Raw genomic sequence first — 14,527 nt, forward strand, 5'->3', positions numbered from 1 at the left:
TAGCATCACCGACTTGATGGACATGGGTTTGAGTGAACTCCGGGAGTTGGTGATGGACAGGGAGGCCTGGCGCGCTGCAATTCATGGGGTCACAAAGAGTCAGACACGACTGAATGACTGAACTGAACTGAACTGAACTGGACTTAATACAGTCCATGGAATTCAGGCCAGAATACTGGAGTGGGTAGACTTTAGCCTCTCTAGGGGATCTTCCCAACCCAGGGATCGAACCCAGGTCTCCCGCATTGCAGGCGGATTCTTTACCAGCCCAATAATACTGCAATGGGTAGCCTATCCCTTCTCCAGTAGATCTTCCCAACCCAGGAATCGAACCGGGGTCTCCTACATTGCAGACAGATTCTTTATCAACTGAGCTATCAGGGAAGCCCTGATAAATTATGGGGAGATGTTTTTAAAAATGTTGATATGTTACATCTCCTTAGGTTATTTTAAAAACAAATACTTCTTCCAAATGTGACAGTGGTACATTCCATGATACAAAGCTGAACTTCGAATAACTTTTAAATTAACTTTGAAATATTAAATATCACCCGGGGAAGCAAAATCCTATTTGATTAAGATTTTAACTACACTTTAGAATAAGTACTATTCTTTTTAATTTATCTCCTTTTTAACTGAGTCTTGATTATAATCATTCTCACCTCTTTTTAGGTCACAGACTCTTCTGCTTGTAAATTTGAAAGCTAGAAACACTGTACTCAGAGGAAAAAAATACATGTACACACAGCTTTGTACACAAATTTAGTAGGTTGTCAAGTCATCTGTAACTTAAGATGACTTAGGTCACCAGTCACTTCCCTGGTGGCTCAGAGGTTAAAGCGTCTGCCTGGAATGTGGGGGACCTGGATTCGATCCCTGGGTCAGGAAGATCCCCTGAAGAAAGAAATGGCAACCCACTCCAGTACTCTCGCCTGGAGAATCCCATGGAGGGAAGAGCCTGGTAGGCTACAGTCCATGGGGTCGCAAAGAGTCGGACACGACTGAGCAACTTCACTTCTAAGTCATCTGTACCTGAGCCATTGACCCCAGATTGTCTGCTGGTGTTCAGTTGCTTCATGGATTTACCCTGTCTGATCAGTTAGAATATATTTCCAAACATAACTTGATTTTTTGTTCTCTCCAACTAGATATGTCCTTATTTTTATTTTCAATGCAGATGCAGAGTCTACAGGGCGGTACAGAAGCCATAGCTCGATTGGATCAGTTAGAAGGTGATTATTATGATCTGCAACTTCAGTTGTATGAAGTGCAATTTGAAATCTTGAAGTGTGAAGAGTTACTGTTGACAGCACAACTGGAAAGCATCAAAAGACTTATATCAGGTATGATGTGTATCTAACAACACAAGTCCACAAAAATACTTCTGAACGAATGATGGAATTTCCCCATGTATTTGTTTGCTTGCTTAGGAAAAATGTACATGGATACTAGCTTTATTTCTTCTGTTGAGGCTAAAAAAACTTAATGCAAAGTCAAACAATGATTTAGTAGAGGTAGCAGTTCAACTATGATCTTACCTTTGTAAAGTACTTTCTAACTTGCTTTGTTGCTTCAGCCAGAATCTGTACTCTCAAATTTTTAATTTGGGAGACAAGGTTCATAGCTTCTTACGTTGAACACTTAACTGTGTGCCAGATAGTGGCACACACATCCCCCCTCTGAGATGTATTTCCCAATAATCACAATTTTACAGAGAAAGTCAAGAGATAATGGCTTTGCTTGAGGTTACAGAATTAGTGAGTGGATCAGAGTTACTCTGTCTGGCTCCATAGCCCATGCTCTTTAACCATTGCCCCTTGTTTCTGTTTTGTAACAGAAAAGAGAGATGAAGTAGTATACTATGACACTTATGAAAGCATGGAGGCCATGCTGGAGAAGGAAGAGATGGCAGCGTCTATGCATTTTCAGAGAGAAGAACTACAGAAACTTCAGCAGAAAGCACGCCAGCTGGAGGCAAGACGTGGACGGGTTTCAGCCAAGAAAGCATACCTCAGAAATAAAAAGGTATAATTGCTTGACTGTAACCTTAATTTACATCTTGCTTTTATTCACTACTTAATCCTTGACCCATATCTAATAATTCTAACCTGATTTGTCACTAATACTTGCATATATTTTAAAACTGAGTAAGAATAATGTCTTCTCAATACTCGAGCCATTATATTGACATATGGTTGTTAGAGAATTACCCTCTTAAACATGTTAGAACAACCAGTGGTGATGTGCTGTTTGCCTCAGCCACCCAAAGGTGATTCTGCTTGGGCATGACTACAGGACTCTATGTAATGCAAATCCTGGCTCCTTTTTATTTAAGGAGGCCAGGGGTGCTCTATAATTAAGTTGACTGGTTCTAACCTCACTCTTCAAGGAAATTTTTATTTATGTATAAAAGAAATTCAAAAAGGCAAAATGGTTGTCTGAGGAGGCCTTACAAATAGCTGAGAAAAGAATAGCAAGGAGAGATAAGAAAGCCTTCCTCCCTGATCAATGCAAAGAAATAGAGGAAAACAATAGAACAGTAAAGACTAGAGATCTCTTCAAGAAAATTAGAGATACAAGGGAACCTTTCATGCAAAGATGGGCACAGTAATGAATGGAAATGGTATGGACCTAACAGAAGCAGAAGATATTAAGAAGAGGTGGCAGGAGTACACAGAAGAACTATACAAAAAAGATCTTCATGACCCAGATAACCACGATGGTGTGATCACTCACCTAGGACCACACATCCTGGAATGCGAAGTCAAGCGGGCCTTAGGAAGCATCACTACGAACAAAGCTAGTGGAGGTGATGGAATTCCAGTGGAGCTATTTCAAATCCTGAAAGATGATGCTGTGAAAGTGGTGCACTCAATATACCAGCAAATTTGGAAAACTCAGCAGTGGCCACAGGACTGGAAAAGGTCAGTTTTCATTCCAGTTCCAAAGAAAGGCAATGCCAAAGAATGTTCAGACTACTGCACAATTACACTCATCTCACACGCTAGCAAAGTAATGCTCAAAGTTCTGGAAGCCAGTTTTCAACAGTATGTGAACCATGAACTTCCAGATGTTCAAGCTGGATTTAGAAAAGGCAGAGGAACCAGAGATCAAATTACCAACATCTGTTGGATCATCATAAAAGCAAGAGAGTTCCAGAAAAACATCTGCTTTATTGACTATGCCAAAGCCTTTGACTGTGTGGATTACAACAAACTGGAAAATTCTTCAAGAGATGGGAAATACCAGACCACCTTACCTGCCTCCTGAGAAACCTGTATGCAGGTCAAGAAGCAGCAGTTAGAACTGGACATGGAACAACAGACTGGTTCCAAATTGGGACAGGAGTACATCAAGGCTGTATATTGTCACCCTGCTTATTTAACTTATATGCAGAGTACATCATGTGAAATGCCAGGCTGGATGAAGTGCAAGCTGGAATCAAGATTGCCGGGAGAAATATCAATAACCGCAGATATGCATATGACACCACTCTTATGGTAGAAAGTGAAGAAGAACTAAAGAGCCTTTTGATGAGAGTGAAAGAGGAGAGTGGAAAAGTTGGCTTAAAACTCAGCATTCAGAAAACCAAGATCATGGCATCTGGTCCCATCACCTCATGGGAAATAGATGGGGAAACAGTAGAAACAGTGTCAGACTTTATTTTTTTGGGCTCCAAAATCACTGCAGATGGTGACTGTAGCCATGAAATTAAAAGATGCTTTTTCCTTGAAAGAAAAGCTATGACCAACCTAAACAGCATATTAAAAAGCAGAGATATTGTGCACTGGGACGACCCAGAGGGATGGTATGGGGAGGGAGGAGGGTTCAGGATGGGGAACACGTGTATACCTGTCGCAGATTCATTTTGATATTTGGCAAAACTAATACAATTATGTAAAATTTAAAAATAAAATAAAATTAGAAACAAACAAACAAACAAAAAAAAAGCAGAGATATTACTTTGCCAACAAAAGTCCATCTAGTCACAGCTATGGTTTTTCCAGTAGTCATGTATGGATGTGAGAGTTGGACTATAAAGAAAGCTGAGCATCAAAGAATTGATCCTTTTGCGCTGTGGTGTTGGAGAAGACTCTTGAGAGTTCCTGGGACTGCAAGGAGATCCAACCAGTCCATCCTAAAGGAAATCAGTCCTGAATATTCATTGGAAGGACTGATGCTGAAGCTGAAACTCCAACACTTTGGTCACCTGATGGGAAAAACTGACTGATCTGAAAAGACCCTGATGCTGGGAAAGATTGAAGGCAGGAGGAGAAGGGGACGACAGAGGATAAGATGGTTGGATAGCATCACTGACTCTATGAACTTGAGTTTGAATAAGCCCCAGGAGTTGGTGATGGACAGGGAAGCATAGCATACTGCAGTCCGTGGGGTCGCAAAGAGTTGGACACAACTGAGTGACTGAACTGAACTGATAAAAGTGTGTACCAATTTAATGTATAGTTTTCATTCTTATATTAACTAAATCTGAGGTAGGGAAACTTAGCCGTATAGATTCTGCACATTTAAACTTAGTCTCTTATCTGCTGTGAGTGATCACACCATATAGTCAGAGGTCTCCAAACGGTCTTGTTCCCTGCCCTCCCCTTTCCCTGCCCCCAGACCCCCAAGTTCAACAGCTGAGGTGACAGAACTGCAGGGGAAAGGAGGAGTGACAGAAGGCTGGCAAAAGAGGAAATTAGAAACACTGTTCTGAAAAGAAAGATGAACCACACATACTGTACAACAGATCAAGATGACTCTCTATGTAGCAACACCCCACATTCCTTGTCTGCATATCAGCATTCCCAGGGTCACAGGCTCCCGGTTAATCTGGCATCCATGATAGAATTCCACACCCAGGGGTAGTTCTTTTGCTACAAGTAAATCACACCCTGCCTGTCCTCTTAAAAGAACAAAGATGATCTCTGGCTGTCCCATTAGGACTTGAGGTCTGTCCTTTGTGATTGAACTTTTCAGGAAGAATAAATAGAAACAACATTGTTCTTTTATATCTTAATTCTCCTGGTAGCCAAAAAGCATTCTCATACTTGAACATTCCCTTATCCTATTTGCTGTAACTATTTATTTCACTGCAAAAATGTTAGTGATACTTACTATGAGGTATTGCTTTGGATCCTGCCAGAGTTACTGGGCAAACGATGGCGTATGCAACATATCACCTTTCTAAAATAAAAATAAATAATTTTGAAACACACCTGAGCTCTGTTCTAGATAAGGAATTATAGACTTGTATCCTCGTTGTTATAACCAAGGGAACTAAGTCTGCCCAAGGGAAAGTGGCTAGTATGGCTCAGAGATAGAATTCTATCCAAGGTCTGTGTGACTTGGAAGCCTGAGCCATTGTATCACTACGTCATGTCACTTTCCCCTGTGGAGATTGCCTTGGAGAGGTTCATTTCATGATCAATACTTTTTAGGCAATATAGTTAACCCAGTGTGGGTTGAAGATAGGAAAGTGATAAAACAATTGCTTTAAAATATAGCTTCCTGGCTTGAAAGATTACTCATATATGACTTAATGAGGTTAGAAGAGTGATCTTTTGGTATAACTTTGAAAGTGTTGGAAATTAATGTTAACCTTTGTATCTCTATAGGACCAGAGAAAATGAAGACAGCCTGGTACTACTGGAAAGATGCCAGATGATAGGATAGTGCATTATTTTGTAAAGAGCACGTATCTCTTATTTAATATATTTTCATGTGATTAGATTTAGCGTATCTGTATTATACTTTCTTATCTTTAAGGTCTCTTTTTAGCTTTGAAATCTACCTATGCCCAGAAGATTCAGATTTCATGATAGTGTTTAAACCAATCCAGGCAAAATCATGTTATTTAATTCATCAGAGAGCACTTAAGAAACAGTTTAAGAGTTATATATCCATTTTTGTTCAGACTATTTTAAAGAGTATAATAATACTTAGAATCTTATGGCCTAAATCTTCATATTTGAAAGAGGCTTTTAAGATTCCTACATACCCTTCCACTCTACCATGGCCATTCCTCCTCTTCCAAAAAAAAAAGGAGAAATCAGGAATTCTGTAGTTTAATAAACAAGTCTTTTAAGATACTGATTTATGCTGGTTTATGCTGCTTCATTATTCCAGGTGAGAAACCAGAGGTGGCTTACTTGATATTTTATTGTGTAGGTATATGTTAAGATTAAATTTTAATTTATTCACTTGTATTAAAAAACACATTTCATGTATTTTTAGGAAATTTGTATTGCAAAACACAATGAAAAATTCCAACAGCGCCTTCGGAGTGAAGATGAATATAGAACCCACCACACAGTACAACTAGTAAGTTTGCATTCTGGAAAACTTAGAATAAAACTTTGAATTTTATATATCTCAAAGTGAATAAAATCTATAGAGATTAAGAAAATGTTATAGGTAGATGGGAGCATTAGTGGGAAAATTGGTTCCAGGATACCTGCCCTGCCCGCATCCCTCAATGCCCCAAATCTCTAGATGCTCCAGTCCTTTATTTAAGATAGCATAGTAGTTACATGTAACCTGCACACATCCTCCCCTATTCTTCATCTCTAGATAACTTATAATACCTTATACAGTGTAAATGTGATGTAACTAGTTGCCAGTGGGCAAATTCTTTGAAATCTGCTTTTTGGAACCTTCTGTGTGTGTTTTTTTTTTTTTTTACCTGCCTGCATATTTTCAATCCAAGGATGTTTGAATCCAAGGATGTGGAACCCACAGATTCAGAGGGCCAATTATGTATATACTTCATTATAGCACAGTTTCCCCTACCAGTAAAATCCCACACAAGAATGTTACGTTTGTTACAGTCTGAATCAACATTGACATCATTACCACCCAGAGTCCATACTTTATCCTTAGTGCTTGTCCATTCTGTTGGTTTTGCCAAATATATGATATGAATCCACCATTACAGTATTGAATAACGTATTCACTGAATGTGTTCACTGCCCTAAAAATTCCCTGTGCTCCACCTCTTCATACCCCTCTTTCCACAAACTCCTGGCAACCACTGATCTTTTTGTTTTGCCTTTCGCCAGAACATTTAATTGGAACCACACACTTATGTAGCTTTTCATATTTGCTTATTTAACTTGTAATTCGCACTTAAGGTCCCTCTGTGTTATTTGCAGGGCATGGCAGCTTATCTCTTAGCACTGAATAATACTCCATTGCCTGCATGTACCACAGTGTATTTGTCCATTCACCTACTGAAGACGCCTTCCTTCCACATTTTGACAGTCAGGAGTAAAGCTGATAACGGGGGAATGGTTATGTGTGTACATTAAATTTTCAGCTCTTTTGAGTAAATCGTAAAGAGTATGATGGGATCTTACAGGAAAAGTATGCTTACCTTGTAGTGAACTGCCAAACGGTCTTCCAAAGTGCCTACCCCATTTTACATTCTCACTAGCAGTGAATAGAGTTCCTTTTACTCCACATCCCCACCAGCATTTAGTGTTGTCAGTGTTTTGGATTTTAGCCATTGTAGTGACTATGTAGTGATACCTCATAGCTGTTTTTAGTTCGCATTTCCCTAATTGTATGATATTGGGCATGTTCTCACATGGCTTATCTGCCATCTGTACTTCTTCTTTAGTAAGTGTTACTTTTTCATTTTTAATTAGGTTATTTGTTTTCTTCAGGATAATATCCCCTTTCAGATATATCTATTGAAAATACTTTCTCCCAATCTGTGACTTGCGTTTTCATTTTTTTTTTTTTTTTAGCCTCCCATGCCCTCCCCACCCCCAAACCGTAACTCGCGTTTTCATTTTTTAACAGTATCTCCCAAAACAGAGTTTTTAATTTCAATGAAATCCAGCTTACCAAATCTTTGTTTGATGTACCATTGGTGGTGTATCTAAAAAGTCACCACCAAACCCAAGGTCATAAATTTTCTCCTATGTTATATTCCACAAGCTTTATACTTTCCCATTTTACATTTAATTCTGTGATCCATTTTTAGTTAATACTTGTGAAGAGTGTAGGGCTAAATTGTCTCCCCCCTCCCCATTTTCTTCTTTTTTAAATGTGGATGGTTAGTTGCTCTAGCACCATTAGCTGAAAAGACTGCAGTTATTCCATGGAATTTTCTTTGCTTCTTTAAGGATATGTTGATTATATTTATTTGTGCTCTCTATTCTGTTCCATTGATCTAGATTTTTTTGCCTCCAAACAGACTTTAAAATAAGAGCTGAGATTTTGATTAAGATAGCACTGAATGTATAGCTCAAGATGGGAATAGTTAAAATATTAACAGTAGTGAGTCTTCCTATACATGAACAGAGAATCTTTTTATTTAGTTTTTCTTTGATTTCTTTTATAAGAGTTATAGTTATATAACTACATATATATGGGCTTAAAGAAAGGAAAATCACTAGTAGGGAAAACCACTAGACTATTCAGGTATGATGTAAATCAAATCCCTTACTATTATACAGTGGAAGTGACAAATAGATTCAAGGGATTAGATCTGATAGACACTATGGATGGAGGTTGGTGACATTGTACAGGAGGCAGTGATCAAAACTGTCCCCAAGAAAAAGAAATGTAAAAAGGCAAAATGGTTGTCTGATGAAGCCTTACAAATAGCTGAGAAAAGAAGAGAAACGAAAGGCAAAGAAGAAAAGAAAGATATACCCATTTGAATGCAGAGTTCCAAGGAATAGCAAGGAGAGATAAGAAAGCCTTCCTCCCTGATCAATGCAAAGAAATAAGAAGAAAACAATAGAATGGGAAAGACTAGAGATCTCTTCAAGAAAATTAGAGATACCAAGGGAACATTTCATGCAAAAATGGGCACAATAAAGAACAGAAATGGTATGGACCTAACAGAAGCAGAAGATATTAAGAAGAGGTAGCAAGAATGCACAGAAGAACTATACAAAAAAATATCTTCATGACCCAGATAATCACGATGGTGTGATCATTCACCTAGAGCCAGACATCCTAGAGTCTGAAGTCAAGTGGGCCTTAGGAAGCATCACTACAAACAAAGCTAGTGGAGGTGATGGAATTCCAGTTGAGCCATTTCAAATCCTTAAAGATGATGCTGCACTCAATATGCCAGCAAATTTGGAAAACTCAGCAGTGGCCACAGAACTGAAAAAGATAGGTCAGTTTTCATTCCAATTCCAAAGAAAGGCAATGCCAAAGAATGTTCAGACTACTGCACAATTACACTCATCTCACACGCTAGCAAAGTAATGGTCAAAATTCTGCAAGCCAGTCTTCAACAGTATGTGAACTGTGAACTTCCAGATGTTCAAGGTGGATTTAGAAGAGGCAGAGGAATCAGAGATCAAATTGCCAACATCCATTGGATTATTGAAAAAGTGAGAGAGTTCCAGGAAAAACATCTACTTCTGTTTTATTGACTACACCAAAGCCTTTGACTGTGTGGATCACAACAAACTGGAAAATTCTTAAAGGGATGGGAATATGAGACCACCTTACCTGCCTCCAGGGAAACCTGTATGCAGGTCAAGAAGCACCAGTTAGAAACACATGGAACAACAGACTGGTTCAAAATTAGACAAGGTGTACGTCAAGGCTGTATATTGTCACTCTGTTTATTTAACTTGTATGCAGAGTACATCATGCAAAATGCCAGGCTGGATAAAGCGTAAGCTGGACTCAAGATTGCCGGGAGAAATATCAATAACCTCAGATATGCATATGACACCACCCTTATGGCAGAAAGTGAAGAGGAACTGAAGAGCCTCCTGATGAAAGTGAAGGAGGAGAGTGAAAAAGCTGGCTTAAAACTCAGCATTCAGAAAACTAAGATCATGGCATCCAGTCCCATCACTTCATGGCAAATAGATGTGAAAACAATGGAAACAGTGACAGATTTTATTTTCCTGGGCTCCAAAATCACTGCAGATGGTGACTGTAGCCATGTAATTAAAAGACACTTGCTCCTTGGACAAAAAGCTATGACCAACCTAGACAGCATATTAAAAAGCAGAGACATTACTTTGCTGACAAAGGTCCATATAGCCAAAGCTATGGTTTTCCCAGGAGTCATGTATGGATGTGAGAGCTGGACCATAAAGAAGGCTGAATGCCAAAGAATTGATCCTTTCAAACTGAGGTGTTGGAGAAAACACCTGAGAGTTCCTTGAGGTGTTGAAAAAGACTGTTGAGAGTCCCTCGGACTGTAAGCAGATCAAACCATTCATTTCTAAAGGAAATCAGTCCTGAACATTCATTGGAAGGATTCATGCTGAAGCTCCAATACTTTGGCCACCTGTTGGGAAGAACTGACTCATTGGAAAAGACCCTGATACGCGAAAGACTGAAGTGGGGAGGAGAGGGGGATGACAGAGGATGAGATGGTTGGATGGCATCACCGACGCGATGGACATGAGTTTGAGTAGGCTCTGGGAGTTGGTGATGGTCGGGGAATCCTGGCGTGCTGCAGTCCATGGGGTCGCAAAGAGTTGGACACAACTGAGCGACTGAACTGAATGTAAATAGTGCTGTAGGTATAATAGAAAAGGTTTTTTATTCCAGCAGTTCATTACTGTTTTATTAGAAAGCAGTTGGCTAATTGGCTTTTATACTAGGTTAGCCTAATTTGTGGAGAAGGCAGTGGCACCCCACTCCAGTACTCTTGCCTGGAAAATCCCATGGACGGAGGAGCTTGGTAGGCTGCAGTCTATGGGGTCACAAAGAATTGGACATAACTGAGCGACTTCACTTACTTTCATGCATTGGAGAAGGAAATGGCAACCCACTCCAGTGTTCTTGCCTGGAGAATCCCAGGGACGGGGGGCCTGGTGGGCTGCCGTCTATGGGGTCGTGCAGAGTCGGATACAACTGAAGTGACTTAGCAGCAGCAGCAGCCTAATTTGTGGTCAACCCAATATGTCGACCCTATATCCTACAATTTTCCTATTTTTATTTCTAGTCACATTTTTTTTGGTTCTTCTTTCAGATTTTCTATATATACAGTCATGTCATATGCAAATAAAGGCAATTTAGTTCTTTTGAGTGTAATCCGTATACCTTTTATTTATTTTTCTTGTTGCATTCACTAGGATTTCCAGTGTGGTATTGAAAGGAGTGGTGAGAGATTTGTCTTTTCCTGCTCTGTTAACAAGAAAGCTTCTAATTTGTTGTGATTGAATGATGTTAGCTGCTGCTGTAGGGTTTTGATGTTATCCCTCAAGCTCATTATGGCACACAGCTAAAACTCTTGAGTTTAAAACATAAAAAGTAACCAAACTACCCATAAGCTGTAAAATAATCTTAAATTAACAGAAAATTTATTGTATTTTTATTTTTCATTACTGTTTTCGGGTCAAGAGCTGCTTTGTAAGGAAAGTCAGACTATGGGCCAGCTAAAGAATTCAGTGAATAAGAATGCCTCCTGTTATCACTATTGGCACCTACACTGTCTGCTTATTATTAGATTCCACACTTATAATGGGTTTCTTATTACATGAAGATTGTGGATTCTGATAAAATGCCAATACTTCTGTGAATGGAGTAGCTAATTAGCTTCTTAGAATGAATGAGTGTCCGATCCTTTCTCAAATAATTTTATGTGGCAAAGATGAGTAAAAACGAGGAAATTGATATTTGGGGAAATCTCAAAGATAAATGTCATCTGCCTCATGTTAGTAATTTTGCCTACTACTGACTTTGGGTGGAATACCTCATTGTAGGAGAAAGAATCCACCTTTCTTTAACATACAAAGCTAGAGGATAATGAAAGTTGGCTTAGATCAAATCTAATTTTAAACCACCTTTGTCAATCTACAGAGGCATACACACACACGTGTATAGCTCATAAGTTTTAACTTTCATGAGATGAACATATGCATGCAACCAGCACCCAGGTTGACACAGTGTTAACAGAAACTCAGAGCTCCTTGTGTCACTATCTAATAAGTATCCTCTACCTACCCCCAAAAGGGTCAACTGAGTGATTAATACACACCACTTCCCGCCCAAAGGGTAGATTATCTTCATTAAATGACTTGCCAGTAGCTAGCAAGGGGTGGAAATAGGGGGTGATATTCAACCCAGGCCTGTTTGGTTTCAGTCGCAGTAATACTGTGCTCTATGAAAAGTCCATATAAACCCATTAGTTCATACCTGAACATGTCTGAAACTTTGCATTTGGGGTCTTTTAGATAATAGTAAGATCTGACTCGATATATCTGCTAACAGACCAGCAATATGATTGACCAATATTATTTCTGAATTTCAACTATTTCTGAAACTCCAACTATTTGTTTATTATGTTTAGAGATGCAGATTCACAGTTTGAAATGCTGAGTATCTTTTAGATAACTTCTCAAGTACTAAGCCCTGTATGCATTAGATCGTACCCTCTAAGTACAAAAAACTCTGTTCATCACTGAGACAAGGCCTTAGAAGACCCTTTGTCCCCAAGAGTTCTGTGGCCTGTATCCCAGTGTGGGAAGGTACATGCCCACTCCCATTCTAGGTGGTTACCACATGTGCATATGAGAGTTTTTCATTCCTTCCTTCTGCTGGCTTAGGTTTGTAAATGGAACTGAATACAGAGTAGGGGTGAGGAGTTGGAATAAGTTCTTATCTCACTGTGTCCCTGAGTCACTTTGGGCTTTCCTCTCTAAAGAAGAGAATCTGCATGGGATCTTTATTTCTTTTAATAAACTCAAGTCATATCTTTTCAAATTTTCCCATCTGGAAACCTTAAGCATTATATATGGCAATCTGGACTGCCTGACTTAACCTACCAATAAATGGCTTTTGTGAACTCTCCCAGTGAGAGCCCTCTAAAGGGAAAGGGTCTTCTTGACCTGCCATAAGAAGAGATGGAAGAATGTTCATCTTTACTCACCCTTGCCCCACCCTAATCATGAGTCCAGAGGCTGATTTCTATACAAAGGATCCAAGCCACCTAAGCAGGAGATAAAAGCAGTCTGTCGTGTGTGATAGTGCGCTCCTCTGGGGAAGTGGTTGGCTGTAGTAGCGCTCTTCAGTGCATTCCATCAGTGAGAGCCACGTATCTGTCACTTACTTGACCTTCAGTAGTGAGGCTGTCAGAAACACTCCTTCTAGTCTTTAACCTCCTGCCAAGAATTCCACTTTCTTTCCTCTAGGAAGAGGAATTCATGTTTAACTTGACCAACATTGGGTGGATGATAGTGTATCCCCAGTTTGGGATTAGGGAATGGGAAGGGGAAAAAATGAATGAGATACTAAGACACAGATTTGTAGCAGGAGGAACAGGTTCAGTAATAGTAGACATTATCTGCAGAACACCAGGCTTAACCTATATATAACATCTAAATTACTAAGTGGTTATTTTTTATTTTTAAGGTCAACTATTAATATTTGAGTTAGCAGAACATAGCAGCTAAAGCTAGAACCGCAAATGTGAAATATTTTTCAGTTCAGAGAAAATATTATTTTACTTTGCAGAGTAAACATCTTTTAATTGGTATTACATGCAGAAAGTGAAACAGTTTCATTTCTATTAAAGCTAACAGTGTTTCATGCCACAAAACATTGCTTAACATAGCATTCTTTGGAGTAATACAGCATTTATATTGAGAGAACTCTCCTTTTTTTTCTATTAATGGTAAAATACAGTGGGACACATCATAATGGAATTACTATTAATTTTTTTTTAACCAGAAAAGAGATAAATTACATGATGAAGAAGAAAGAAAAAGTGCCTGGGTTAGCCAAGAAAGACAGAAAACACTGGATAGACTTCGAAATTTTAAACAGGTAGTAAAAGTGTGGTCAGTTTATTATTGTTCATTGCTTTTTAAACAGCTACATATATACTCCTGTTGTAACGTCTCTTTTATGAGAAAAACTTGATTTTCCTTTTGTTATTTAGAAAACAGTTACAGTCATGGCAGTCTTGGTTACCATTTCAGTGGTATAAGAGGAATAGTCTGGATTCCTCTTGAGTTTAATAAAAGTTAGCTAGTAACTAACCATCCATTTCAAGCATCAACTTGTTATTAATTCTGTGCACATCAGCCTGTGGTAATAATCTGACCAGTGGGAGAATTAGAAGATGGATCAGCATACATGAGAAATGCTTTAGAGCTCTGTTGCCAAGCTAACTGTGACTCCAGACACGGACACTACAGCAGCTAAGCATTTCCTAGGAATGTGCTTAAACTCAGTAGTTTTAGTTCTTAGCAGCTACTCAAGAGCCTTACTTCTCTTTATTCTGAAGGATCTCCTTGCAGGAGAAGGCGGCTTTTGATCAAGTGAAAGAGTCAGGTGGGAATGGGGTCCTTAACAAAGGGATAAGCCTTGTATTAAGAAAATGTTGTTTACCAAATGCATTATGGCTATGTTTTACATAGTAAAAAGATTGGAGCTCTGTGTACCAGTACTCCTAACAAATTTTATCATTTTCTTTTTTTTTAAGTAGGCTGATTCTCTTGTCATTTTTTAAATTTTATTGAAGAATAATTGCTTTACAGAATTTTATCATAAAATGCATATATTGTTTTCAGAGCTTTAAAAAAAATAC

At 38.8% G+C, this 14,527-nt stretch overlaps 1 protein-coding gene across 1 annotated transcript in view; it reads left to right on the forward strand.

Moving 5' to 3' along the window:
- JMY (junction mediating and regulatory protein, p53 cofactor) overlaps positions 1-14,527 on the forward strand; it is a 77,965-nt gene that overhangs the window by 49,742 nt on the left and 13,696 nt on the right. The window contains exons 5-8 of the mRNA XM_061430040.1: positions 1,178-1,343; positions 1,838-2,025; positions 6,238-6,324; positions 13,666-13,761. Coding sequence (XP_061286024.1) covers positions 1,178-1,343; positions 1,838-2,025; positions 6,238-6,324; positions 13,666-13,761 — 537 coding nt within the window. The remainder of the gene's footprint in view (positions 1-1,177; positions 1,344-1,837; positions 2,026-6,237; positions 6,325-13,665; positions 13,762-14,527) is intronic.

The sequence above is a fragment of the Bos javanicus genome, chromosome 10, assembly GCF_032452875.1.
Source record: "Bos javanicus breed banteng chromosome 10, ARS-OSU_banteng_1.0, whole genome shotgun sequence".
NCBI classification, from domain to species: Eukaryota; Metazoa; Chordata; class Mammalia; order Artiodactyla; family Bovidae; genus Bos; species Bos javanicus.